General features: G+C 57.1%; 2 protein-coding genes and 1 pseudogene across 3 annotated transcripts; all 3 read right to left on the bottom strand.

Annotated features, from left to right (window-relative positions):
* Window positions 1-690: 690 nt before the first annotated feature.
* Window positions 691-11,792, bottom strand: C1QTNF6 (C1q and TNF related 6). Of its 2 annotated transcripts, XM_057741801.1 has the most exons (5): window positions 11,686-11,792; window positions 10,197-10,283; window positions 7,997-8,122; window positions 5,447-5,705; window positions 691-2,971 (listed from the first exon to the last, which is right to left on the bottom strand). In XM_057741801.1, exons 4-5 carry the CDS (start codon window positions 5,697-5,699, stop codon window positions 2,424-2,426), a joined length of 801 nt encoding a protein of 266 aa, XP_057597784.1. In that variant the 5' UTR covers window positions 5,700-5,705; window positions 7,997-8,122; window positions 10,197-10,283; window positions 11,686-11,792; the 3' UTR covers window positions 691-2,423. The 2 variants fall into 2 exon arrangements, with proteins under 2 accessions (XP_057597784.1, XP_057597785.1); XM_057741802.1 differs by lacking the exons at window positions 10,197-10,283; window positions 11,686-11,792 and having other exon boundaries at window positions 7,997-8,126.
* A 1,165-nt stretch (window positions 11,793-12,957) lies between these two features.
* On the bottom strand, window positions 12,958-13,405 carry LOC130857578 (ras-related protein Rab-6B-like; annotated as a pseudogene).
* Window positions 13,406-18,679: 5,274 nt separating this feature from the next.
* On the bottom strand, window positions 18,680-20,129 carry SSTR3 (somatostatin receptor 3). The gene has a single exon (XM_057741800.1). It carries the CDS (start codon window positions 20,127-20,129, stop codon window positions 18,858-18,860), a length of 1,272 nt encoding a protein of 423 aa, XP_057597783.1. The 3' UTR covers window positions 18,680-18,857.
* Window positions 20,130-27,728: the final 7,599 nt, after the last annotated feature.

Raw genomic sequence — 27,728 nt, 5'->3', positions numbered from 1 at the left:
CCACTGATTACTTTAAGTATCTTTATGTGAGTAGCTACTGTGCTAGCTGAGAAGTCAGAATCCACCAAGACTGTCCACTGTAGGATGTGGAGCACTTTCCTCCAGAGAATATCCAGCAGTTCTCTGGCAAATATTACACACAAAACATGAGATGGAAGCCCCAAGTGAGGACCTGTGGTTTGTTCGACAGATCCAAGTGCCTCGCTAGAACGTAAACCCCATGGGTATTCTCTATGGGGAGGTGATAGAATGTACCCCCCACTGCAGCCTCCGAGCCTAGCGGGGTACCCAGCACAAAGTAGGCGCTCAATAGTTGTGGTTCAAAGGATGAATGCAGCACTCACCAGGCAACCTCCCTTCTAATCCTGATGGCCACCTCATGAGATAGATGATCATCATTCCCATTTTACAGACAAGGAAACTGAGGCTCAGAGATGTGCGGACTTTCCCGAGGCCACAGCCAGGGCACGGCACAGCAGACCCTGAGCTGGTCCCATTGCCTCCAAGGTGTGCCGGCTGAGTGAGTGACAGAGGGGGCTGGTTCCTTTGTGGGCGGCGAGCATGTGGAGTGGAGCCCTGGGCTGCCTCGGTCCTCTGGAGCCCTGAACCTGGGCTCAGCAGAACAGGACCGGCTGCCCTCCCAAGGTGGGCAAAGGAAACAGAGCAGAAAGCATCAGCCTGAACTGCCAAGAAGACACACAGTTTTAATCACGCCGGGCGAGCAGGGTGGGGTCGAAGTCGGGCTGGGGGTGGTTGTACAGGACCAGGCTTCAAGGCACCGCGTCAAGCCCTGCTGCCATCCTCCCGCCACACAGCCAGGGCTCCCTTGGCTATGAGTAAGCACCACAGACCACCACCGGGGCCACCTCTGCCCCGGAGTCTGCATAAGCACCAATGGGCGGAGGCAGTCTCCCTCTGGGGAGAGGTTCGGGCCACCTGGGGTGGGGGAGAGGAAGGCAGGGGGACGCCAGGCTGTCCCACCCTGGGAGAGGGGGAAGGGACAGAAGTCCTGACGACCCTCACTTGGCCTCAGCCTCTCCCAGTGCCTCCCTTGGCATCATGGCTCAGAGGAGTGTCTCCCCAACTGACCTGGAATGTTGCTCGCTTTGGTTCCCCAGACCTGCTGAGGGGTCCAAAGCCCGGTGCCCTGCGTCCTGGCTCTTTGCCCGGCGGTGTTTGTAAAGGCAGCTGCAGGCCAGAGGCGGCTCTGCTGGGCAGGAGCTGCCCACCCGGGGCCTCAGCACCTTTATGGAGCCTGGAGAGCCGGGGGCACTGGGCTACTGAGAGGTCAGAGCACCTGGGGACAGACATCAGTGTCTGACAGCGGCTGGGAGCCTGGGAGGACTGAGGTTCAGACATCTGTGGCAGAGCGGCCCAGACGGCAGGCCAGGAGAGGGGCAGGGAGGGCGGGCTTCCAACCCAGCTGTGTGGGGAGCTGGGTCTGGGCTCCCTTCCTCAGGGGCCCCCTTATCCCAAAATGCCCCCAAACTCCTGGGTCCTTTCCTCACAGCACCTGTGCCCTGACCAAGGCCCCCTGGGTTTGCTTTAATGATGGGCATTGGGCAGAAAAGAAAGGAACAGGTAGGGGATCCCCCCCACCTGGGGGACCCTATCCCACTGGCCTTGGGGAGTGGTGGAGGATGAGGGGCCACGGTGCCTGGATGCCCCGAACACAGACTTGTGTGCTCAGAGCCCCATGTGTTTCTCCGGGGCTGGTTTCTTGTGTGTCTCCCCACCCTGGCTGGCCTGGGTGCTCACGAGAGCAGGGCCTGTGTCTGGTTCACCTTAGCCTTCCCAGAGCCGGGCACAGAGTGGGTGCTCAGTGAGCGTTTGATGACTGACTAAGTGAACTGCAGCTGCACAAGTAGGGGTGCAGACAGGAGCTCAGAGAGAAGGGAGTAGGCACAAGAGACAAGAGGAGGGGGTGTCCTAGAAGGATGAGAGAATTTAAGGATGTTGGGAAGATTCTAGAACGTTTGGAAGATTCCAGAATGTTCAGAAAGCACTAAAATATTGTGAAAGTTATGAGATCTGGTTACTCAAGTGGGGTCCGTAGGCCAGCAGCACCAGCATCACCCAGGAACGTCCTAGAAATGCAGAGTCCTGGGCCCAGTCTTGGTGAGCCAGAATCTGCATTTTAGCACAATCCCCGGGGGGATGTAGGTGCACATTCAAGTCTGAGAAGTGCTGGTCTAAAAGGTTGGGAAAGTTCTAGAAGATTTAGGTCAGGTGGTTTCTTCAAAGGTCCAAGAGAGGAGAGAGGCAGGAACAGACTGGGAGGGGTGACGGGGGGAAGGAAAGAGGAGGAAGGCTGCCCAGAATGCCAGATCCCCAGGCCCACTTTACAGATGGGCAAACCGAGGCCCCGCAGGGGACAGACCTGCCCGCGGCCACCCCAGGCCAGAGCTGCCCCGCGGGAGGCGCTAATCGTCCTCGGGCTTGACGAGGTGGCCGCTGAAGGTGATGTAGGTGTCGATGTCGTCGCTGTAGATGGCGTTCTCCCGCTCGCGCTTGAAGAGCCGCGCCCAGACGCGGTCGCCGGGCTCCAGGGCCAGCATCACGCTCTGGCTTTGCATGATGCTGCGGTCGCTGGGCTGCGCGTACAGGATGACGGCCGCCTCGTCGTTGTGCACCACGTGCACGTAGGTCTCCTTGAAGTTCCAGCTGTGCACGTTGAGGCTGAAGAAGTAGAGGCCACGCAGGGGGGCGACGAAGTGGCCAGCAGCCAGGTCGAAGTGCCCGTCCGGGTTCACAAAGACCGTGTCGAAGAGCAGCGGCTGGAAACCCTCGCTGCTGTGCAGCGCCGTCTTGCGACCCACCGAGAAGGCCGAGAAGCGCGCCTGGCACGGGCCGCCCGGGCTGCCCGCCTGCCCCTTGGCGCCTTTGGTGCCCTGGGGGCCGCGCTCCCCCGGGGGGCCCTCCCTGCCCAGCTTCCCGGGCGAGCCCAGCAGGCCTCGATCCCCTTTGTCACCTGTGGGGACAAGAAGGGGAGAAGTCAGGTCAGGCACCCAAGCCTGCACCCAGGGGGCTCCTGAGCGCATGCCGAAGGCTCCACCCCTGCCCGGGGAAGGCAGGTGAGAAGAACCGGCACCTACTGGACACCTACTGCATGCCAGGCACCCGCGCCTGGAACGCTCCTCTAGAGGAGACTCCGTGTCCACCTCCACTCACTCACAGAGAGGTGAAGGGACTTGCCCGGGTCACACAGCTCAGGGGCAGGGGAGGCAGGACTCCAATTGCGGTCTGTCTCCACGCGGGCCCGCCCCCTCGCCGGCAGTGAAGGTCTGACTGTGGTCTCTGCCAGACCAGGCCTGGACCCCAGGCATCACTGCACCCAGCGGGACTCCAGGGGGATGTGGGGCGTGGCGTTTCTGACCCAGAGAACGAATCGCCTGGAGGAAAGCATCTGGACTCGGAGGCAGGCAGCCCTGGGTGGGTGTTACCACGCCTTGTGTGACGTGGAGCATTCACGGTCTGGTCTTGGGATTATTTGTCTGTATCTTAAAGAGGATCACGCCCACCTCACAGGGGTGTTCATGAACCCTATGGGAAAGCGCTGGGTGAACTCTGCAGATACAAGGAAGGACGGTTCACCTAGCACTGCTCAGCCCACCTCCACCTGCCTGCACTCTGGCAGCATCTGCCCTGGTCCCCAGGCAGGCGAGCCTCTGCCCAACCCTTATTCCAGTCTGACCTTGAACGCAAGAAAAGCAGTTGACCACCTACTTTTTATTTTTTTACTACTACTGAGGGACGAGATCCCAAATATTTCCTTGCTGCCTGTCGCAGTGCCTGCAATCACACCCCCAGCCGCATCCCTCTGAATGAACTAGACAGCCCTGTGTTTTCCCGGGGTCCCCTGTGACCATGGCGATCCTGCTGGGAAGAAGAGGCAGAAAAGAGGGCACAGGCCCTCTGAGGAGAAGCCTGGAGAGAAGCAAGGGGCGGGGGGTGGTCCATGGCTCTGCGGAGGTCTTCCTCACCAGCCTGGTTTGTGAACTACCTACCTCATCGTGTGCCCTGTCCTTTAGTTTACCAAGCCTTTCCTTCATCCCAGCCCAAAGGAGGGGGTGAAGGGTGGTTATAGGAGGGGGTGACCTTCTCCTTTTTACAAATGAGGCAACAAGCCCGGGGAGGTGGGGAGGGAGAGAGATGAGCCTGTCCCGCACAACAAGGGAGCTGAACTGCGGCTGGGACCCAGGACTCCTGACACCAGCAGGTGCCTTCTACCACAGCAGACCACCCACCGGGCAGGCAGCTAGCCTGGCCCAGGAGAGGTGACATGCGGTTTTAAGGGGGATAGTGAGAAGGGAGCACAGGCAGCATCCAGGCCCTCGTCAACCTCACACAAAGGGCTCTGTTGGCCTCGGGGAAGCAGTGATGTGTGAGGTGGTGGGAAAAGTGGGGAGAGGACGAGAGGTATCCTCAGCCACAAAATCTGAAGGCCCAAGGGTCTCAGATGCCAGCTGACCCTCTGGAGTCCTCAGAGACAAATCCTAGTCCTGCCCCTACCAGCTGAGTGACCCCAAGGAGAGCTCCTCTCCTCTCAGGGGAGGAATGACAACATACCGACCTCACGGGGTGGCTGTGAGCAAAGGCAGAGGTTAAGGATGTCAAGGGCCTGGCCCCAGGACCAGATGTTCACAGCCCCCAACAGCAGAAGGTGCTTCCTTCAGGTCTGGTTTTAGAGGACAGGGGGACAGCTCTCACTTGGATGGCCCTGGTTGGCCCCCACAGCTCCCCTGATTCTACCCTTGTCTATTCTCCACAAGAAATTAGAGGGATCCACTTGAAACCTAAGCTGGGTCAAGTCCCTCCTCTGCTCAAACCCTCCCTCGCTCCCCATCTCACTCAGAGGAGAAGCCTGAGTCTGATCTGTTTTGCCTCTGACCTCAGCTCCTCCCCTTGCTCCCTGTTCCTTAAACACCAGGTCCGCTCCTGCCCCAGGGCCTTTGCACCTGCTATTCACTCTGCCTGGAATGCTCCTCCCCAGAAGGTGGATTCTTCCCACCTCCTCAGTGAGACCTGCACTGACCATCCCCACTTAATATGCAACCTGCCCCCCAACACCTGCACTCCCGGCACCCCTTACCCTGCTCCACCTGTCACTTTCGTAGCATTTATCACCACCCTCTCATTAACTCGGGTGATGTGCTTATTGCTCACTGCTTGCCTCCCTGACTAGAACAGAAGCTCCACAGCGGTGGCATCTCTGTCTGATCTGTACATACTCTATCCCAGAATTCATAACGGTCCTGGCACACAGTGGGTACTCAATAAATGTGTGAATGAAAGAAAGGGTCTAGGACAGTTTTCTGTCCTGGTTTCTCCTGTTCCCTCCACCTCACCTCCTCCGGATCCAGGAAGAGACCCACCGCCCCACCCCCCCACGTCCTCCGAGTCCCCAGCCAGGCCAGGCCAGTCCCAGCCACGTATGGGTCCTCACCCTTTAGGATGGTGATGTTAATGTAGGGCCTGACCTCAGGCAGCACGTACGGGAGGGTGGACGGAGAGGCCGAGGACGCATGTGCAGCATCGGCGAGGACCACGGGGTCCTCAGAGTCACAGCACCGTCGACAGAGCCCAGGGGAACTAGAGGCCATGGCTTCCCCAGAGGTGGGCTCCTCAGTGGGGATTCCAAACACCGAGAGAGGGAGCAGCAGCACCGCCCAGAGGAGGCCCAGGGCAGCTATCCCCATGGCAACCTGGAGCAGGGAAGGAGGGACAGAAATATATTTACCTTCACATCTACACTCTGCTGACACCCAGCGTGGACGCCACCACCCGCAGCATGTGCGTTCCTGACATAACTCGGGGAGGGGGCATTAGTGCCCCCATTGAACAGATGAAAAGACTGAGGCCTACACAGGGAAGTAAGCTCTCCAAGGTCACAAAGAGACTTGCGGTTGTGCAGGCCCCGAGTCTCCCAGAACCCAGTTCCTGGGGGTTTCTGCCACACATGGGCCCACAAAGGAGGACTCCTCTGAAGACAAGGGTCCGGGGAGGCCTTTGCTGGGGTGGGTGAAGAAGATGCTCTGCTGTCCATGTGTCATAGTCAATGAGGTCGTAGAAGGCTTCTCCCACCCTCCCAACCTCCCTCTGCCTTGTTTTCTTGCCATTGACTCCACCATCACTGAAGTGCGAGGTAGAAGGTGCCCCTTGGGACAGACAAATTAGAAACAAACACACAAAAGAAGTCCCTCCAGGAATGCAACACTGAAGGTGCGTAGCTGGTGGCAGCCCACCTCCTCGCTCAGCATCTTTGTGCAGTCAACAACCTACACAACTTAACCTCACACAAGAAGGAGCAGGAGAGAGTAAATTCATTGGAAGGTGGTTGTGTCAATCATCGTCAACCTGCCAATCAGCTGCCAAGGTGGTAAACTGGAACTAAGAGGCAGGACCCAGGAAGTCTGGAAATTCAAAAGAAACAGGAAAGTCCAAGGGTTTCTGAGGCTCTGTCTTTGGTCTTAGCCAAGGAGGGATCCAGAGTTCCCAGAGAGGGGCAGAAGGCAGCCTGGACAGCAGCGACTGGAGACAAGCCAGGGCTGGGGGGGGCAGGAAGCCAGGCAAAGAGCCTTTGAGGTGGTGGCAGTCTTTGGGGGCTGGCACTGTTATCGCAGAATCAGAAACACTCTTTTGAAACCAGACTGGTTTTTACACTTCTGGCGTTTTTCTTTGTTTATTTCCTTTTTGTTCTCCTTTAACATTTAGTACAATTCAAAAATATTTTTCTGTGGTTAATACGTGTAGAGAAGGTAAAATTATTATTTTTTTTAAATGCCATTCTAACCTAACCTGAACACTGAGGTAAGAGTTGAGTTTTAAAGGTGCAGGAGCCCTGCCCCCAACAACCCCCTCCCCTCTCCCTGGGGCTGGGTAGTAGCAGGAGAAGAGAGGGGTGGGCAGGCAGCCTCCAGAGCCATCACCCCATTCCTGGAGGTGACCATTCCCACCCCCCCCACCCCCCACCCCAGTTCTGGTGTCCTGGTTCTGCTCAATAAGGCAGGTCAAATCTTCAGAGATCAACATCTCCTCTGTCCAAGATTATCACCCTTACATTCTATGTGCAAATTACAGATCCCAGTGCTTTTGAGAAGAGCAAAATCCCCTCTTCTTCCTGGCCATAGATGTGACCTCATGGGGAAAGGTGAAGTTTTAGAGTCAGACCTGAGATCGCAGAATAGTTTACAAGCTGTGTGACCTAGGGTTAGTGGCTTAACCTCTCTGGGCTTCCTGCTCCTTGATATTTGCAAGGAGGAGACACCACCATCTCCCTCCCAGGTTATTTGGGAGGATTTAAATTCAGGGAAAGTGCCTGACTTGTAAAAGACTCTTAATTAAATGTTCCTTTCTCTGCTTCCCAACACGACCTCTCCCCAGGGCCTCCATGGGATAGGAAGAGCAGAATTGTTCCCAGAGGATTGGCATGGTTTGGGGACATTTCTGTTGGCCCAGCCAGCTGGGAGTCAAAAAAATCTGTGACACAGAACTGTGAACTGACTGGGGGGGGGGGGGGGGGGGGGGGGGGGGCGGGGGGGGGGTGTCAATGCAGGAAGCAGGAAGCAAAGCAGCCTTTAACAAAAGTAATAATAACCACAGCCATGGTCACTGGCTGTCCCTGGGGGAAGGTGTCACGCAGGGATCAAGTGTGAGGGACCATGCCATTGGGGGTGATTTGGGGGTTCCTGCTGCCTCCACAAGGGATCTGGGGAGAGGGCCAAGCCCTGCTGAGCTGAGCTGGTGCCTTCCAGGCAGGGGTGGGCACAAGACAGGAGCATCGGAGGGCAGCCCTTCACCAGGACTAAGGTCTCAGTCAAAGGAGGGAATGGGAAGGCGAGAGCCTAGAGGGGCTGGCCGGGGTCACAGAGAGAGAGCAGGACCCCCGAGATGTGAGATGTGTCCAGGAAGAGAGGAGAAAGGAGAGGAGTTCCAGGCTCTGACCCCAACCCCCTCTGCCCTGCTGGAGGAAGTTGCAGGACCTCCCATCACTCACCCAGTGTCCTGCAGCCTCAAACAGCAGCTCATGGACCCCGGGCCACTGGGCCGCCTCTGGATCCTTGGTCCATGTTTGCAATAATAACTTGTTGCTGGCACAGACCCCCAGGCCTGGCGAGCTGGCCTGGCCGAGGAGGGAGGGAGAAAGGGATGGAGGCAGAGCCGAGGGAGGGAGGGAGAGCAGAGGGAGGGAGGGAGCGAGGGCGGAGGGAGCGGGCTGAGCTGGCTTCCCACTTCCCCTCCTCCCTGCTCCCTCCCCTCCAGCCTCTGGGTTCTGCAGAGATAAAGGGAGCCAGGATTTCCTTTGCTTAACTCTTTGGTGGTCCTAGAGGGCCTTGTTTAATTCAGAGACCCCATAAAGTTCCAGCAGGAAGGGGTCTGAGGCCCCTGATGCGGGGGCTGGGAAATCAAGGCCGGGAAGGAGGAAGGGCAGGAGCCCCAGAAGTTGCTCAGGAAGGGGGAGGCAGCACTGGAATCCCGATGCTGGGGGCTCCAGCCTAAGCTGAGGAGCTCAGGAGGCATGGAGGCGGCATAGGCACCAACCCAGTAGCCTCATGTGCAAGCCTGGCACTGGCACCCACTGGCCAGTTCCTTCCCCTCTCAGACCCTAGTTGTCTGTAGAACTCCAGTCCCCAGCCCCATCCATGCCAGTCCCAAGGGGAGGTTTAGTAAATGTTTGTAAGTGAAGGTCTCACCTCCTCAGGGGATCTGGTAAGGTGATCAGGTAAGGGTGGCATCCCGTAGCCCCACCCCCAATGGACACCAAAGTCCTCCTCCTCCGCCTGTAAATGTTGCCATGATTACCTGTCTTCCTGGCCTTCTAGAGCCAAGCCACCCGTGGAAATGATCCCCAAGAAGTTTGCAAGAGGGTAGCCTGTACTGAATGCCCCTGGGTCCCGGGAAGGGTCCTGCCTCTGCTTCCTCCTGGTTAGGCAGCAGAAGGCTTTGCAAAGCCTGCAGCCTAATTCCCTGGGATCAGAGACTCCTGTGCAAAGACTCTCTCAAACGTCCCTCACCCTCCAGCCCCTCCTCGTTCTACATTTGTTGAGTACTTATTCCCTGGGCCAGGTTTCATCTTTGCAGGGGCTTTTGGTACCTGAAAGGTATTTACAACCACTATTTCTACTCTTCTTACCCCAGCCTTGGGAAAGGGAGCTGATGTGACTTAGCCAAGGCCACAGAGCTAGTGAAGAGGAGCCACAACCCTAGAGAATGAAAGTGCTCTCCATCCCACTGGAGCTCCCACGATGGCACAACTAGGCACCATTGTGGGCAAAGACCATGTTCAGGGTCTGCCCCCTGGGCAGAGAGAGGTGGTGACATTATCACCCTCAGGAGGTACAGGAGTGCAGTGACCTAAGGGGGATTTATCTAAGTCTGAGGTTTTGGGTGCTAAGCCCCAGGCCCCGCTCACAGCTGGGCAAAGTATAGAGGATGGGACAGCCCTAGCTGTGTGTCCTTGCCCATCTCTGAGCTTCTGTTTTTCTATTACTTTGGGGGATAATCACACAGCAGAATATCCAGGCCTGCAAGGACCCTTAGAGATGATCTAATTCAATTCCTTAATCTGTCCAGCAGGGACACTGCGACCAGGGAAGGCAAGTCTTTGGCTCAACGTCACACAGCAGACTGGAGTCCACATTGGGATGAGAGCCAGACTCTCCCAACTTCTAGCTTAGTGCTGCTCCCCCCTCCCAAGCCCACTTGGAGTCCCCCTAGACCCGAGGCCTATTTAGGGGTCCAAGGGGCCCAAAGGAAAGCAGATGGAAGGACTAAGGATGCTGGGAAAACTGTCAGGTCCACACTGGCTGTGCCCTCTACGTGGCCCTGCCCCAGGCAGCATTCCCAGGGCACGGGGCCAGGGCTGCAGACGGAGGGAGGCCAGGGAGCCACCCTCCCCACCCTCCCCTCGCTGCTGCCACCACAGGGGAAAGGGCTGAGTCAGCAGCGCTGGAGGGGACACAGCTCCTGGCTGTCTCTCAGAGATCTGGCTTAGAAAGCCTAGCAGCTGAGAAAAAAGGGAAGTGAAGAGAAGACGGATGAGGGATGCGGAGAAGCAGGGTGCGGACATAGGAATGATTTGGTCCAGGGCCCATTCTGTGCTCCCTGCCACGCTCAACGGCCCCTCTGCAGAGAAGGAGCCTCGTCTCACTTAACAGGTGAGGAGGCCGAGGTCTGGAAGAGCACGTGATTCTCACCAGGTTCTAGGGCCAGCTCCTTTGACTCCCAGCCATGTCAATGCCCCAGAAAAGGGTTCCTTGTTCCCCTTGGTCCAAGGCAGCTGGCTGGGGGCAGGGAAGACAAGAGAGCAGGACTCAGGAATATTATACCGTACTTTAATATGTTTCCTCCCACTCTCCTTCACCATGCTGAAAATTCCCTCATTTGTGCATCAGCCCTTGGTCTCTCAGCCATTGTGAGGATCTCCCCAGCAGGCCAGCGAGGTAGCTTGGAAACAGAGTCCCAGCCCTGGGGCAGAAAACACTGGGTTACATCTGAGCTCCACCTCCTTCTAGCTCTGTCCTTGGGCACGTCTCCCTGTCTCCGAGCCTTGGTGACCCTGGGCCAGAGGAACATGAGGAAGCCAAGACCACCTGAGCAGCCTGGTGGGATATCCAATGGGGGTACTCTGACCACCCATCAGTGCTTATCCCGGGTTAAACCCTGAATACGGTGAGTGGGAGAGCCCATTCTCCTCACGCACACAGATGAGGCACAGACTCACTGACTCCCAGAACCAAGCTCCTAGACACATCCACCTTCCAGCCCAAGGTTGGGAAGAAGATATAAAAATAGTGACATTTAGTCAGTGCTGACAAAGTGACAAGAACCCTTCATGCATTTTTAAAAAATAAAATGTGTGCCTGTCATAAAGTGAGATAGAACACAAAACGTGATTCCCAGAGTCAGTTATGCAAGCGGTGTATGGCAAGTCACAGATCTAGTTGTTCTAGGACCGTAATCAAGAAAGGAAACAAAGGAAACCGTGAGCGCCACCTACTGGGGAGAGCTAACGCGCCTGGCACCCACCCCCTGCCACCCGGGCTCCTGATGCCACCCCCTGCCCCCACCCGTCCCCTTCTTAGGGGCGTAAGGCGGGGAGAAGGGCCCACTGAGACGCGCTAGGGGTCGGCTGGGGCGCCCGGTCCCTCACTTCTTCCTCCAAACCCCACTCCCTGAAAAGTGGGCAGAGGGTCCAATGGGACCCTCCCTCTCGCAAGCAGCTTGCTCACTTGGCTTCCTGGTTCTGCGTACCCCTCCTTCGCCTAGCTGGGTCATCCCGGGTGAACTTGGCTCTCCGGACTCAACTTCTCCGTCCTGGGCTTTCAGCAACCCATGTCTGTCCCTACGGGTGTGAATCCGAGTTGGGCGAGTTTAATCCCATTTTACAGAAGGGGAAACAGAATCCCCAGGAGGCCCAGAGAAGGAAAAAGCCAGCCCCACCCCAGGCCTGGACCCTGACAAGGACCCTGTTGTTACAGAGCGGGCAACTGAGGCTCAGAGTAACAGGTGCAGAAACTGACTCCCTCCCCAAAGCCGACTGGTGACAGAGCCAGATGATGGGGTCGCTGAGGCGCGCGGGAGCCCAGCGCCATGCTCCCCGCTTCTCTCGGCGGAATTAAGGGGAGCGACTGCCACCCCCAGGCCGGGGAAGCCCCTCCATCCCCACCCGCTTCGGGCGCAAACCCTGGGAAAAGACTGCCGCCAGCTGCAGCCACTCTTGGCACCACCCAGCATTCAGCCAGACCAGACCCCCGCCACGGAGAAACCCGCCGGCGTTCGGACGGAAGGGGCAGCTCTGCTCTGGCCCACGCGCCTCTAGCCGGGAAGCCGACAGCCACGCTGCAGGGAGGACCCGCTGCGGCACCGGGGCGGGGCCTTTGAGAGTCCCGCTCTGGGCGGAGCCGAGCAGAACCGAGCACAGCCGAACTTGGCCGAGCAGAGACGAGTCTGGCCGAGCCCGGCCGAGCCTAGCCCCTCCGGCCGATCATAGCCGGGTCTGACCGAGTGGATCCGAGTGGTGCCGAATAGAGCCGAGTCCGCTGAGCGGAGCGGAGGGAGGGCGCCAAGCTCAGAGGGGAAGGTCACCCGGCGCCCCCTGTCGGACACAGAGCACAGCGCTGGCGTCGGCCGGAGCCAACCCGCTGCCTCCTGGTCCTGCGACAGTGCTGAGATGGGGAGCTACTGAGCCCATTTTACGGATGAGGAAACTAAGGCTCCAAGAGATTTTTGAGGCTGGCCCAAAGGCACGCAGCGCTAAGAAGTGGTGGCTGTGAGGTTCGAGATGGATTGTGTGGCCAAGAGCTCACCTTCCACTGCCACCCACGTCAATGGGCATTGTGTGTTTGCTTTCTTCTCCCCATAAGCGCTGCTGTTTATCATGGTCAGTGAGGAGGAAGAACCCGCCCTGTCTGATGAGCGGGCAGGAGGCCCGCGCCGGAGCACAGAGACAACCCCTCCTCTTACAGATGGTGAAACCATGCAGGCTCTGGGCACGCTGACCAAGCACGGCAGGGCCAGCAGTTCCCATGTGCAAATATTGACATATCTCCTGGTCATTAAAGCAGAGAGCAGGACCGAGAGGCCCCGTCCTCCTGCAGGCCTCACTTTCCCTTGCTGTTAACAAGATGGCCAGAGGGCAGGAGCTCCTAGCAATGTGCAGGCTGTGTCCCTGGGCTGTGTGAGCCAGCACCTGGGGTGTCTGGGACCCTGGAGGAGGCCAAGTGTGGCCCCTGGCACTTTCTTTGAGCCTGTGAAAAAGTGAAGGCTGGCCTTGCTCTCCATGCACACGGGTGCATGTGTGTCACTGACACTCACTCCTGTGTACACACCACCTTAGCCTGCCAGCCAGGCCTGTGCCGAGGCTGCAGGGCTTGCTGGAGGGTGGCTGGGCCTCTAGGAGGCAACCGAGGTCACAGCAAGCAAAAAGTGTCAAAGGAAGCCAGCAGTCAGGCTGCATTAGTGAGAGCAGCCGCCCTCGCTGGCCCCGGGCTCCTGGGGTTTGTCCAGCTTGATGTCGACCACCCCTGCTTTGCTTCTCTCCTGGACATTCTCCATTCCAGGCAGAGCCAAGGCCACACGTCGGAAGAGCTGCTCACTTGTAGCCGGTCTTTGCACTGGTCTCAATGAACGTGGCACTCCGTGCTTTGGCGCGCCGCTCGCCCGCCTCGATGGTCGTCTGCCCTTTGTTGGCCAGGTCCATCTTGTTGCCCACCAGCAGGATAATGACGTCACTGCTGCTCTCTGTCCTGACATCATCAATCCACTGGTCTGGGCTGCCCTTCATGCCTGTTGAGTCTTGCCCAAGGACATCGTCTGTCACCACCAGTGGCTGCCAAGGAGCTGGCACCATTGGCTTCAGAGGTCTTTCCACCCCCAGCATCACTCCTGCCACCCTGGCCCTCATCTTCGTAGTTTCTAAAAACTATAGACTCTGAACTGGGGGCTAGGGAAATGGGGTTCCTGGTCCTGCCTCTCGTGCTATGACCCTGAGCAAGTCACATGACCATCCCTGGCTTCACTGTCTTCAGCTGTAAAGTGGATATCAGAGCTGTTCTTAGTACCTTGAACGTCTCTCACACCTCCTCCTGGTGCACAAACTCCAGTTCCCTCTTGATGCTCGGCTGGGCTATAACCCCTCCAGGGAGATGTCTTCCCTGACCCATGGGTGGACTCTTGCTTCTGTTAAAGCACCTCTCATGTTTATTTAACACATAGCACCTACAATGCACTGTTCTAAGCTGTTTGTAAATCTCTCCTCATTTAATCGTCTTAATATAGACATCTACTCTCATCTTCATCTCAGAGAGGAGGAAACTGAGACACAGAAAGGTTAATTAACTGGCTCAAGGTCAAACAACTAGTGACTGGATGAGCCAGAATTCAAAACCAGACAGTTCCAGATTCCGGGGGCGTAAGAACCACTGCTTTATCTCTGATATTCAGTGCAACTTCCTTCACCTCTTAAGACAGGCCTTGCACTTCTCTGCCTTCAGCTTCCTGCAGTTGGCGGCTGTTCTCTAAACACTTATTGAATGAACTAATCCAAGGTCCTCCAGAGACCCAGGAGAGAAGGGGCGGTTGGTTCTGTTTTGCAGGTGGGAATTGTATTAATTTGCTGGCAGAACAAAGCACCGCAAACTAGGTCATTTAAACAACAGAGATTTATTTTCTCATAGCTCTGCAGTCTAGAAGTCCAAGATCAAGGTGTCAGGCAGGGTTGCTTCCTTCTGAGGGCTGTGAGGAGGGACCTTTTCCAAGCCTCTCGCCCAGCTTCTTGTGGTTTGCTGGCAGTCTTTGGCATTGACTTGTGAAAGCATCACCCCAGCATTTTTCCCATGCTTGTGTCTGGGTCCAGATCTTCCCTTTTCTTAAAAACACCAGTCGTATTGGAATAGGACCCCACCTGACTCCAGGGTGATGTCATCTTAACTGCTTATAACTGTAATGACCCTATTTCCAAATAAGGTTACATCCGGAGGTACTAGAGGTTAGGACTTCACATGAATTTGAGGGGGGAGGGGGGTGATATACAATTCAATGCACAACAGGAATTAACCTCCTAGGAGGTCCTGTCTGACACAGCTTCTGTCTCCAAATTGGGCCTCACTTCTGCCTTTCTCCCTTTCATTCACTGCCTTCCTGCAACCCCAGGGCCTTAGCACATGCCGTCCCCCTGCTGGGCACACTCAGGCTCACAGTCTGGTCTCAGGGCCACCCCCACCACAGGCCCCTCCCCCCCTTGTGGTCCCTCAGAGCACACTGCACTGCTGTCCCCACTGGATAATGGTCCACTTATTGTGTGGTTGCTGTGAGCTCTGCGAGCACGGGAACCGTGTCTATTTCCCCAGCCTGGTGTCAGGGCCTTGCACACAGTGGGTGCTCAGGAACGTCTTTATTAACTTAATGAACTTTGCCCAGAGAGGTCAAGTGAATGGCCAAGGCCATGTGGTAGGTTCATGGCAGAGTGGGCCGTGGTCCCAGGCCTCCTGAATTTGAGTCTCATGATGTTTGGGGGATGTGTTTGCCACATGGCCTTCCAGTAGAATCACCAAGAGTTTCACCAGGGCCTGCCGGTGACAGGGGAGCACCCTCAGTTTTGGCGGGACCATGGCCTTGCACAACTCCAGGGAGAGCCCCTCACATTACAGCCTGGGGTTCTTGCTGCCTGTAGAGTGCTTTCTTCTGTGTCTGGAGTCCTGTGGAACCAAGGCTGCCCATGGGACAGTGGCCTCTATCTCCCCCACCCCCTGGAGGTGAGGAGGGCCTGAAGCCCCAGGGCCCCGCAGACTCCCAGCTCCTTTCCGCTGGTGCTGAGGCTGACATATGGAGTCCTGGTCCAGAGCCTGGCGGCCATGGGCTGTTGCCAGGCAACAGCCACTGAGAGTCAAGTTCAAGGTAAGGTCTTGAGTCTGAGCAACTTGGATGTCTGGAGAGAAGGAACCAGGCAGGTAGGGTCTTCACCACCCTTTCCTGCCTTCTCAGGCTCACAGCCCCAGAGCCTCCCCTCAGCCCACAGCCCCTGTGGTTCTCATAACTCACAGATTCTAGCCCCAAACTCCTATATGACTCCTTCCATTCCCCTGATGTCCCCCCTCCATTTATTCAGGGTCACCACATTGCACAAATCCAAAGGAAGCTAGAGTCACAATGTGAAAATCTTCCCCTGGAATTTTGAAGTGAAATTTCCCCCATTCGTTTATTTACGCCAAATAGTCATATGAGGCGCCCACAGCCCTGCCAAGCCCTGGGCATCAGGTAAAGCCCCTGCCAAAAGGGACAAAGCTATTGGGACACACACACCCGTGCCCCCCCCCCCACACACACACACGTGCACAGGTAATGCCACATGGTGAGGCGGGGAAGCTGGAGGGCTGTGGAATCCAGAGAGGGGACCCTGGCCCAGGCCCCACTCCCTACACAACCTCAGCTCCCTCCCCATGCACACCTGCTGCACACACACAGCAGGCCTGGTGTTACACCCCAGTACACGTTCACTCCTGGATATGGCTGAGATGCCCTGAGCACCTAGCCTGTGTTTACATACCCCTCCCCTATCCCACTATTGTTGCTGCCTGGCTCATTTCTCCCTGCCGTTGATAGGCTGTCCCTGACCCAACTCCTACCCCATTGGTCAGGCCAAACTGTCCATCACAGTGTCCCTCCTTCTCTCTGGCTGGAAAGATGGGCACATGACCCGCAGCTGGCCAATCATGGCGTTCTATCACCTTGTCTTTGGTGATTGGCCCAAGGGGGCATCATGTGACCCAGTTAGAGCCAATCCGCTCTCTTCCATGAGATCTGATATTTGGACACAGGAAGAGAGTATATCTACTGATTTTGGATCAAGATCTGTAAGGATGGAGGCTGAGGCTTGTCAGGAGCATCTTCCATGACTCTTGGAGGACCAGGATTCTGGGAGGCTATACACCAAGAGGCCTGGGCATGCAGAGCTGAGAGACAGGAGAAAAGGAGCATCCTGATAGAGATGGATGCTGGTACACACCCCCACCCATGCACACTAGTCTAAAAACACAGCGCATGCCAGAGGAATCAGCCCAGGCCAGTTGTCATGTGTTACTGACTTTATTGACAGGAGTTAGAGTCAGAATTTCCCTAAGGAGCCTCCCAGCCACCACTGTGGAACAGGCTCACTTGCCCCAGGAATCAGGAAAGCAGGGCTGGCCGAGAAAGCAGGAAATGCCAGGATGGCAGGGGTCCTAAGACCCCCAGATCCTCTTCAGGGGAACCCCAGACCGAGGACTGAGCCTCCAGCCCTCAACGTTCACACAAGCTCTAGTTTTGTAAACTTCCTTCCCCCTGATGGGGCCTCACTCTCCCCCAAGCCCTGCCTCCCTGCTCCTTGGTCTCTGACCCCTAACTTCCCTTCCTCATGTCCTGTAGTGTCCTCACCCCCAAGGGCTGCAGACAGAGAAGCCACTTGACAGAGGAGAAGGGGGTGAAGGCCACACCTGGCAGGGGCTGCCTCCGCTCTGTAATCTGTTGGGCCCCACCCCCAGCCATTGCAGCGTGCATGGCAGTTTACCCCAAACGACTCCTTTTCTCCCCACATCCCAGGAGGCAGGCAAGCTCAGACAACCACTTCCATTTTATGATGGGGAAACTGAGGCCCAGAGAGGTCAAAGCTAGACAGGATTTGGAGGTGAGTTGAAGGTCTAGGCCTCCCAACTTGTGGTTCCCAGGCCTTCCCTGAGGACCTCCTACCCTCTGTGGAGTTGGGGGTTGGGAGATTTAGCCTGAGGTACCACCCTCCCCAGAACTAGTCTCACCGTGGCTCTAAGGAGTCACCTCTGGGAGGACTCCAGGCCAGCCCAGGCCCAGCGTTGGACAGCGGCCTCTCCCTGTGGTCTCCCTCCAGCCTCCTCTAGTCTTAATCTTCCTTGGACCTTCCCGACCTGCTGCCCTGGGGCGTGTGGAGGATGGGGAGGCCTGCACTCCAACCTGCCAGGGCTGCACCACTCCTCTCAGACTCTCTGGGGAGACAGGCCCTGCTTCTCAGCTCTGCCCCAGGCTTCCATCAAGGCCCAGCCCTTCTTGCCAGCACCGCGGGCACTCAAGGAGGCTGAGACTGTACCTTTCAGAGCATTGGCTTTTCCACCCTGATGGTGTCCTTTCTTTGAGTTGGATCAGGCCAGGCACCGGCAAGGCCATTTCATTGATGCTGCAACTGAACTCAGCACAGAGGGGCCAAGGTCAGCTCCAAGGTCATGAAACAGAACTGTCCTCCACCTCCTCCTCCTTGTCCTCCTCCTTCTCCCTTCTCTTCCTCCTTCCTCTTCCCCCTTCCTCTCCCTCCTCCTCTTCTTCCTTCTCCCAGCTCTGTTTAGACACTCTGCCTTTCCGTGCCAGCCTGCCTGGGCCAGGTCCCTGCCTTCGTCACCAAGAGGGGAGAAGCAGGGAGAATTTCTCCTATGAAGAGGCTCCTGAGCCCTCAAAGACCCTGAGACCCCCTCCAGCCACAGGACGCAAAGTGAGCTGCGGTGGGGATTGGTCGGCTGCCCCCAACAGGGCCTGAGCTCACCTTCGGGTGGCTTAAGCTTATGCAATACGGGGTCCCTCGTTAAGAAAAGGAATATAAAATTACAAGTACAAAATTAGACTCAGGGCCTCAGAAGGGCCCGAGCAGTCAGGGACCCTGAAGCTGGACTTGATTAGCTTCCTGGAAAATCCACCTCTTCTCCGCTTGTCCAGGAACACAGGAGTCCTGGCACTGACTGTCTGGGCCAAGAGGGCCTGGAGGTTATTGGGTTGTTTAGCAAGTGAGGCCTGAGGCCAAGAGAGGAGAAGAGTTGGCCCACAGCCTTGCAGCAAGAGGGGGAGAGCTGATGTGGGGCCTGGGCAGTCTCACACCCCTTCTCCTACCAGGGAAGACTTTTTCCTATTTGGAGACACAGTACCGCCCCCTGTGAATGTGGGGCCCCACTCCCTCTTTTGTGAACCTGACTCTCAGGCTGGGAAATCCAGGCCTTGGTTTATCCCTCTGAGCGCCAAGATTCAGGATGCTCTGTCTCGAAAAAGGAAAGCCAGTCTGTACCTATCCCCTTAACCTGACCCTACCCAGGAAGATCAGCCCAGCAGTGATGTCCCTCCAGACTTCTCATCTGATGAGAAGCTTGTCCAGGCCAATATCTCCCATCCCTGAGTCACAGAGGAGAACATGAGGCCCAGAGAGGGGAAGTGACCTACCTGAGGTCACACAGCAAGTCTCAGCAGCAATGGGATCAGAGCTCAGGCCTCCAAACATCCCATCATGGGCCCCTGGCACCTCGGGTGGCATGTCCTAGGTGCACCCACAGTCTTTGCCCTGTCCTAGGGCTACCCTGGCCTTCCGCAGGTCCCTACAGATAGCTGATGTGCAGCGTGCCTGACTTCTCCCCAGCTGAGGGTTCTTGGGGTAGGAACTGATGCTCCTTGCTGGTGGTGCCACTGGGAGTCTGCTCCTGTCCGCTGGGACCCGGCTGTGCGATCTGGTTGACCTGGCCATTCATCTCCTTCCGCTCCCCCTGCTTTCCTGTTCCCTCCTGCCTGTCCTCCCCTCCTCCATCCTCTTCCTCCTCCTCCTCCGTCTTCTCTGGAGGCCCCACAGGAGGCTCCTGGTTGCGCACACGGCGGGAGGGTCGCAGCAGGACCCTGCGGAAGCCCTGCTTGAAGCGATAGGAGAGGAAGCCATAAAGGATGGGGTTGGCGCAGCTGTTGGCGTAGGGCAGTGCCACCACCAGGAAGTAGAGGCCGAAGAAGGCGGGCTCTTCGGGCAGCGGGCACACCACGTTGATGATGTTGAGTACGTAGAAAGGCATCCAGCAGAGGACGAAGAGCGCCACGACGGCCACCACCATGCGTGTGACCCTGCGCTCGGAATTCCGCCGCCGCTGGCACGAGGGTGCCCGCACCCGCCGCCCAGCTGAGCGCACCTTGACCACGATGAGCAGGTAGCAGAGGCAGATGACCAGCAGTGGCCCAAAGAAGCCCAGCGCAGCCGTGTAGATGATGAAGCCAGCCCGCCAGGCCGCCGCTGGCTCGGGCCACTGCATGTGGCAGGTGCTCATGCCACGGGGCACACCCGAGAAGACGACCACGGGCAGCACTACCACGGCCGAGGCCACCCAGATGGCTGCACTGACCATGCGGGCCACGGGCACTGTGCGCCAGCGAGCTGAGCGGGTGGGATGCACTACCGCCAGGTAGCGGTCCACGCTCATGACAGTGAGGCAGAAGATGCTGGTGAACTGGTTGATGCCGTCCACAGCCATGACCAGGCGGCACATGAGGGAGCCGAAGGGCCAATAGGACAGGGCATTCTGTGCAGCCAGGAAGGGCAGCCCCAGCATGAAAAGCTCATCGGCCAGTGCCAGGTTGAGGATATAGACGTTGGTGACCGATGGGCTGTCTGTCTGTCGCAGGACCACGTAGATGACCAGCGAGTTGCCCAGCAGGCCTACCACGCACACCACCAGGTACACCAAGGGGATCAGAATGCCACTGATGGCCAGCCCTGTTGAACTCGGCGCTGCGGACACGTTTCCAAGGACGGCATCCAGGGGCCAGGCCAAGGAGGCGTTCCCGGGTTCCAAGGTCATGGGCACCAGTGAAGGATAGCCAGGGGTGTCCATGGCCATGACAGGATAGTCAGCAGTCAGCTACTGGCCTGGAGGAGGGAGGACACAGCTTGGTCACAGTAGGGCATGGGTTTCTCTCTGCGGCCCCTCCCCCATCACACTGAGCTTGGGGACTTCCTGGGTACCTGGCCAGAGTGTGACATGTCACAGCTCATTCAGTCTGCACAGGCCAGCAAGAGAGGCCGGCAAGGTAGCCCCACTTCTCAGATAAGGAAACTGAGTCTCAGAGAGATGAAGTGACCACGCTGCACCACATAGCAGGGGTGTGGCCTGGGACTCGGGCTTGCCTGGCTCCAAAGGGCGGGACTAGCACTGACCTTGGCACCAGTGTCCCTTCGCCTGTGCACAGGGTGAGTGCTTCACAAGTGCTCAGTAAAGGGACAAGTGGATCATTCGATTGGCTGATGACAACATAAGCCCTTTCCTCCATACTAGCATTTTCCAAACGTTTTTGACACCAGTGCCTTTTACATTGCAACCCAATGACGTCATGTTGTCCCAGAAAACGATCTTTGCCCTTTCTACATCCGATTGCCCCACTTGCAGACCCTCAGGTGGACCAAGCACTATGATAGACGGAATGTGTCCTCTCCCATACCAAACTGATATGTTAAAATCCTAACCCCCAGTGTATGGTATTAGGAGGGAGGGCCATTGGTGGGAGCTGGTTAAGTCATGAGGGTGGAGCCCTCACAAATGGAATTAGTGCCCTCCCAAAGGAGACCCCAGAGAGCTCCCCTGTCCCTTCCATCATGCGAGGAAACAGCAAGAAAACAGCCATCTATGAGCCCAGAAGCAGGTCCTCACCAGACCCTGAATCTGCTGGCAATTTGATCTTGGACTTCCCAGCCTCCAGAATGAGGAATGAATTTCTGTTGTTTATAAGCCACTCAGTCTATGGTATTCTGTTACAGCAACCCGGACGGACGAAGATACCCCCTCAAACAGGTCTCAGCTCTCACATTTGAAAAACACTGCTGTATATCACAGGTCCTTAACCTTGAACCCGAATCTCTTGATGAACTTCAGAGGATCCCAAACTCTGGTGAAAGTTAACATGTCCTTGTTTTTTCTGGGCAGAGCCAAGAGCTTTTACCAGATTCCTCAAATTCTGAATGGAGTTAAGAGCTACAGGCTCAGAGGTGTCCCCTCCCCTGGAAATCAAAGCCCTTTGAGGACCCTCTCAGCCCGGCCCATCCCACTCGCCCCCGCAAAGGCCCTGCCCAGGATGATTGGCTGTGAACCTGGAGGGTGGGCGACTGGGGCTCCTTCTGCCCCAGAGGCCGACTGATGGTGGAGAAATTCACAGCCTGCTGGAGGTAAGGACAAGAATAGCCAGCTCCCCCTTGCACTGGTGGGGTGGGTTCCCCGAGAAGAGAACACTTCAGGTGGGTCTTGAAGTGTGAGTAAGAGCTTGCCCAGCGGCACAGTGGGAACCAGCGTCCCCATTCACTCTGAGCACCTTCTTACCACACTTCTCGTGTGTTATGAGGAGCCGGGACTCCTCCTGGCTTCCCTGCTAGACTTGACTCTCCTTAAGCATGGAGATGCTAGTATTTGGCTCTGGTCCTTTCCCTCGTCCCTTTCACCCAAGTGCAAGTTCTGCATCAGTGTTTGAGGCATCGAATGAATCAGAGGAACCCCAATGGATAAATCTTATTGCAGAGGGAAGATGAATTGCCGGTAGTGGGAACTCGGGCCCTGCTGGGAGAGGCCTCCTGCCGCAGGATGAGCTAGCCTCCCTCAGCAGGACTTTCTGGCTCTCCGGAGACCCAGTTTGAGGCCAGGGCTGAAAGCTGGAGCCTCTCTGAGAATGGGCCTCCTCCCCTCCTTCCAGACGACCCCTCCCACTTCCCCAGTCCCCTGGCTGCTGGCTGCCCCGACTCTCCCTCCAGAAACCCCAAGGAAGAAGGAAAGCTCTCAGAGGAGCCCTCCTCCAGTGTCCCTCTGCCCTCCCAACGCTGGACCTGAAACGCCTCCAATGGGACCTATGGTTGCCCAGACACCACTTTTCAGATGCAAAGCTCCTGTAAAGGGGAAGCATCCCAACTCAGAGCAAACGCCTCTGGGTGGCTGAGCGTGCCTGGTTGCCCCTGCCTGATGACCTGGGGCTTCCAAGGGTTAGGGTTAGGGAGCGCCAGGTGGGCAGATGCCAAGAATGGCAAAGAACCCCTTGGCCCTGGCCCCTCCTGATGTTTCCCCAGACTGGCCAGGCTCAGAGCACCCACGCCCCGCTCCTCCAAGCCTGAGGAGAGCCCTCAACCTGCCCTCACCCCAGGCACCCAGAAAGGGGCAGTCTGGACGGTGGGCACATAGGATTCTAGCGGTGCTGCCAGCCCCTTGTTACTCAGCCCCGACTGCCAGGTTCCAGGCTAAGCAGTTACGTGCAGCATTCTAGAGGGTCTTACAAGGGAGGCACCAGGGTTATCCCCACAGTACACACAGGGAACAAAGTTGAGGCCATGCGCTCTGCTCACACAGCTAGGAGGGGGCAAAGCTGGTAGGATTTGTAAGACCGTCTCCCGCCCTCTCCATTTCACAGGCTGGCAGACTGGGGCCGGACCTGGAGAAGGCACTTGTCTAAGGGTCAGAGCTGGTCAGGGCAACCCGCTGGCATCCAGCTCTCCCACCAGCCTATTCAGAATTCTCCTTACTGCTCCTCAGGCTCTTGAACTATTAAGATCATGGATCCAAATCCCCAGACCCTTAGAGATCTAAAAATAGAATTTTAGAGTCTTAGAACTGAGTTGTAGAGTCATAGATTTTTAGACTACATGTCTTTGAATCGGTGAAGGTCAGAATTCCAGAATGCTGGAATTAGCCCTTCTCAGACCTGGAATTGTGAATCTGGGACCTGAGAGTCTGGATTTCCTTGGCCAGGGAGCCCTACGTCACCCGTCCGTCCACCTAGCCTCCTTGTGTGCAGATCTCTTTATAGCATCCCCACCAGGCGGCCAATCACAACCCAGGGCTGGAGGAGGGAGGGGAGCCCCAGGCTCCCAAGAGAAGAGCACTGAGCCAGGCGAACCTAATTTCCAGGCTGCAGGGACAGATGCCCCTGGGGAAGCCTGAGGGTGAGCTCTGAGGATGGTCCCTCCTGCCCAGACACACACACGTGTACCCACATGCACATGGCCCTGGCAGGAATACAATGTACCATCCAGGCCCTGCCTTTGTACAGGAGAGTGAAATAGCCCCTCCCAGAGCCCCTGGTCCCCCTGGAAGACTCCCTGCCTCCACCCTGACCTGGGCCCATCTTCCCTGTCAAAGTTTAACTGGCCAGAATGCCAGAAACAAGGAAATTATAGCTTTCCATGGGCGTAAGTCAGACCTGCAATTTAGATGCCGCCTTTTCTTTAAGGAACAGGGATGCCGTGCATGATCTCATTCATCCTGTGGAGAGGAGGGACTTTTTCTCCCTGTCTGGTTTATCTTTGGCACAAGCTTGCCTGAAAGCTGGGGGCGGATACCTCCAGGGCCTATCCCAGAGGGAGCAGAGGTCCAGAGAGTGTAAGTACTTGCCCTGAGCCCCACAGCAATTCAGAGCAGCCCTTCAGAGACACTAGACCCCCCAGTCACTCTCCATTTGTGTATCTCCCGCCTCCTTCCCCTCTAGATTGCTGGCTCTTGGGCACAGGACCCTGAGTTATTTATATCTGTAACCCCAGCACCCAGCACAGCACTGAGGACATCTGCAAATGTGAGCAGACCAAGCTGTTCAGCAAGTAGAACGCAGAGCGAGGTGAGAGGGTGCTCCTGGCCAGAGGCCTCAAACTCCCATCATGAGATCCTCACCAAGCCCAAGAGGGAGGGTTTTTAGAGAGTAGGAAGTTGAGGTTCAGAGAGGTTCAGTAAGCTGTGCAAGGTCACTCAGTTGGTGAGTGGGGGACCAGAAGTTGAGTCCAGTTGTGTTTATTCTTAAACCATCAGTACCTCCTGGCCCCACGGGCTTCCCTGAAGGCCTCGGGCTGAGAGACAACAAGGACTGAGACAGCCCTGGACAATGTATGCTGATAGTCCCTGGCTGACTCTGCCTTCTGCTTGCTCTCTGCCTCCCTGGGCCTGCCCCTGGGGAATAGGGACAGATCATTAGTGCCCACCTCAGACCTGGGGTCTGACCCCCAGGAACACACTCCACAAGCCCACAAACTCTAGGTTGGGGGCTTGGGCCCTGCCACAGAGGGATGATGCAAATTGCTGTGTGACCTTGGGCAACTCACTTCCCATCTCGGGACCTTTGTTTCCTCCTATCAAAATGAAGACAAGCATACGCACCTCCCAGGGTTGTTGTAAAGATCAAATGGGAGTGTGCTGAGCACAGTGCCCAGCCCGGAGGGGGAGCTCAGGAAAGCTGGCACTTGAGCCAAGGAGGCTAAATGCCATGATGCATCTGGTTTTGTCCGGCTCCGGCACTCTGCTGTCACGTGATTCCAAGATTCCGGAATCATGGTATCAGATTCCGAGATTCATGCCCACCCCCCGGCCCCCTGCTGGACACCAAGAGGTCCCTGGACCTTCCCACCCTCTCCCAGCCCCCAGCCCCAGCCTCCCAAGTTCATCCTGCGCAGAGGGTGGGCTCCAGCACCCCACCCTCCGGGACCCCATCCAGGCCCCAGCCTCCTTACCTGCCCATGGGGTGAGGGCTCCCCTCCTTGCCGCCAGGCCGGTTATCATTCTGCTGCCCCCTCTCCCTGCCTAGTCCCCAGGTGTCCCCGAGCACCCCTTAGCCGGGGTCCCCACACTGTGCCCACTTTTAAACTGCTCGCGGGACGGAGCCCCCTCCTAGGCCTGCGGCGGCCACATCTGCCCACAGAGCCGCTTCCATCTGGTCTCCGGCCCTGACTTCCCACCAGCGCCTGGTGCGTCACCCCCCATCTCCGGGACACGTCTTGGGTGGGGGGGGGTGTAGGGGCACAGATGGGGGGTCTGCAGGCAGGAGCCTAGGGAGGGGGTGGTGGGAGAAACCTCCCAAGGAAAAGAAGAGAAATGAGGAACAGGGGACTATAAGAAACCAATAGAAACAGAGGGGAAAGGGGGGTCGGTCGGAGGTGGAGAGAGAGGGAGAGACCGAGAGAGAGAAGACGGTGAGTGGGTGGAAAGCCAGAATGAGGGGGAGTGATGGGAAATGCGTGACAGGAGAAGAGAAAGAGGAGGAAAGAGCGAGAGAAGGGGCGAGAGGGAGGGATGCAGAAAGAGAGATGCAGGAGAGAGAGCAGGGAAGGAGGGAGGAGAAGGAGGGGGTGGCAGGGAGAGTGACAGAGAAGGATTGTGCCACAGATGGTGACATGGAAGGCTAGGGAAGGAGGGAGCAGGAGTGGGGGTGCGGGAGGGGCCGGGAGGAGGGGCCGGGAGGAGGGGCCGGAGCGCAGGTGCGAGGGCGGGAGGAGGGGCTGCAGGTTAGGGGAGGAGGCTGGAAGGGGGCGCAGATCCTGTTACCGGGGAGATTTCAGCCACCCACGCTGGCCTTGGCTCCCGCAAGGGATGGGAAAGGAGAATGTGGTACTCAGGGGAGCTGGGGGCCGGGAGCCAGTGGCGGGACGCTGCCCAGGCCACCGTGTGTACACGTCCCCCAGGGCGACAGCTGGGTTCCAAGGCCAGTGCCGCAAGGAGGGCTGGGATCACGGGGCGAGCACTGGGACTGGGTGGGGAGTCCACAGTCCTATAGTCTGGGTCCCCCAGCCACAGAGGAAGGCCGGGTGGGGGTTATCAGCCCTGAGACTGGTTGAGTCTGGAGAGCCCCAGGCAGGGGTGAGGAATAGAAGGACAGGGTAAAGAATAACTATTTCAGGCTCTGGGGACCAAGAGGCAACATCAAAGCTAGTACACAGGAGAACACGAATTTCCACTCTTTGTAAATTGACAAAATTTCAAATATAATCATAAATAATAAAGGACTTTTTTGATAACACAGATCAACTACTGAGAAGAGTGGAATTCTTTTTTTTTTTTTTGGAGGGGATAACATTTTGCTTCATTGGAGTTCAAAGTTAGCATTTCTTCTCATCAGATCGGTTGCAAATGGTCTTCTGTAAAAAACATCCTTAGCTGGCAGGCTGTGAGCCAGACTTGGTCCCTGGGCCAGAGCTGGCGACTCCTAAGATCTCTGTCTTGAACCTCAGCACAGGCCTGGCTGCCCCTGGACGCCACGCCCCAGCTTGTGCCACCCCGCCAAGGGACCATGCGTAAGTTGTGCCCTCTCTGGGCCTCAGTTTCTTCAGTTGGATTGTGGGGAGATGGGACTAGGTCATTCCTAACTTCCTCTTTCAGTTAGAGCATCATAAGTGCCTAGGGGTCAGTGAGTAATGACAGCCGTTTTTATGAAGCCCTCATCCCGAGCCGGCCGCTTCACATACATCACCGAGCTTCATGGCCACCACACCACCTATGGTGAACAGTGTTAGCGTGTCCGGCTTCCAGATGGGCAAGTTGGGGCTCAGAGAGGGCAAGCAGTTTACTCAGATCACACAGCCAGTGAATGGAGAGGCTGGGTGGCTTCGTGCCAAAGGTGTACTCTTAAGCACCTTGCCTACCTGAGCGGTCTGACCCCTTCTCAGAAGGCAAGTGGGGGGGGGGGGAGTAACAGCCAGGAAGGGAGGGAAAAAGGAAAGGAGTCTTTATTGAGCACCTACTGTATGCCAGGCCCCTTTCCACACTGGGCCATTTCTTAGGACCAGGGCTGGACTAACTTTGTCACTAGGTCCCCAGGGCTGGTGTGCTATAGGCCCTCAGAGAACCAGGAATCCAGCCCTTGCAGAGGTGGCGCTCTGGCCGCTGAAGCACACAATAGGACTGGGGGGGACACACTGCTTCCGCCTGGAGCCCCGCCTCCCTGCCCTCAGCGAGGCCCTCCCCCCAGGTATCAGTGACCTGTCTGCTCAAGTTCATGAGGAGTGGGTGGGATCTGAGGCAGCTCCTGGGAGTGAGGATGGGGGTGACTGAGGCACTGTCCCTCCCCTGCCCAAGGCCCTCTTACGGCTTCTCAGCAGCTCAGAATAAAGCCCACCCCCTGTAGCCCACCAGGCTTTGCACCCTCCCGGCCTTGCCACCTGCCCAAGTCTCCTCCTCTGCTGATTTCCTTCACCTACCTGTGCTCCAGGCACACCCAGGCTCATCCGTTCATTCACTTGTTCAGTCTTTCATTCATTCATCACATGGTTGAGCTCGAAGGCATCCCTGAGGAGATGAGACATGGGGCCGGAGGGCCCTGCTCGGCGCTGAGGTGAGCACAAGCGTGTGTGTTTGAGGGACCAGAAGGAGACCAACGTGGCCGGAGAGGAGGGAGGTGGAGAGGTTGCTGAGGCCAGACCACGTAGGGCCTCGTCATCTCAGGCTGGGTGTTGGGAGACTTGCGGGGCACGAGCAGAGGAGCTTCGTGACCTGGTGCATGTTTTTCAAAGGCTCACCAGTCAGGAACCGGTGAGAAATTGTTGGTTCCCCTCAGGGCCTTTGCACAGGCTATACCTCGCCCCTGCCCTGCCTGGACACTGTCCTCACCTCTTCCCACCCCCACACGTGAGAGGAAGTCCTCCTTCAGGGGGCCTCCTCCTGGAAGCTTCCCTGCCCTGGACCAGCCAGGCCCCTCCTCTGGACTTC

Source organism: Hippopotamus amphibius, chromosome 7 (assembly GCF_030028045.1).
Source record: "Hippopotamus amphibius kiboko isolate mHipAmp2 chromosome 7, mHipAmp2.hap2, whole genome shotgun sequence".
NCBI lineage: Eukaryota > Metazoa > Chordata > Mammalia > Artiodactyla > Hippopotamidae > Hippopotamus > Hippopotamus amphibius.
Note: the sequence above shows the minus strand (reverse complement) of the source record. Positions and strands in the feature narration are given on the sequence as shown.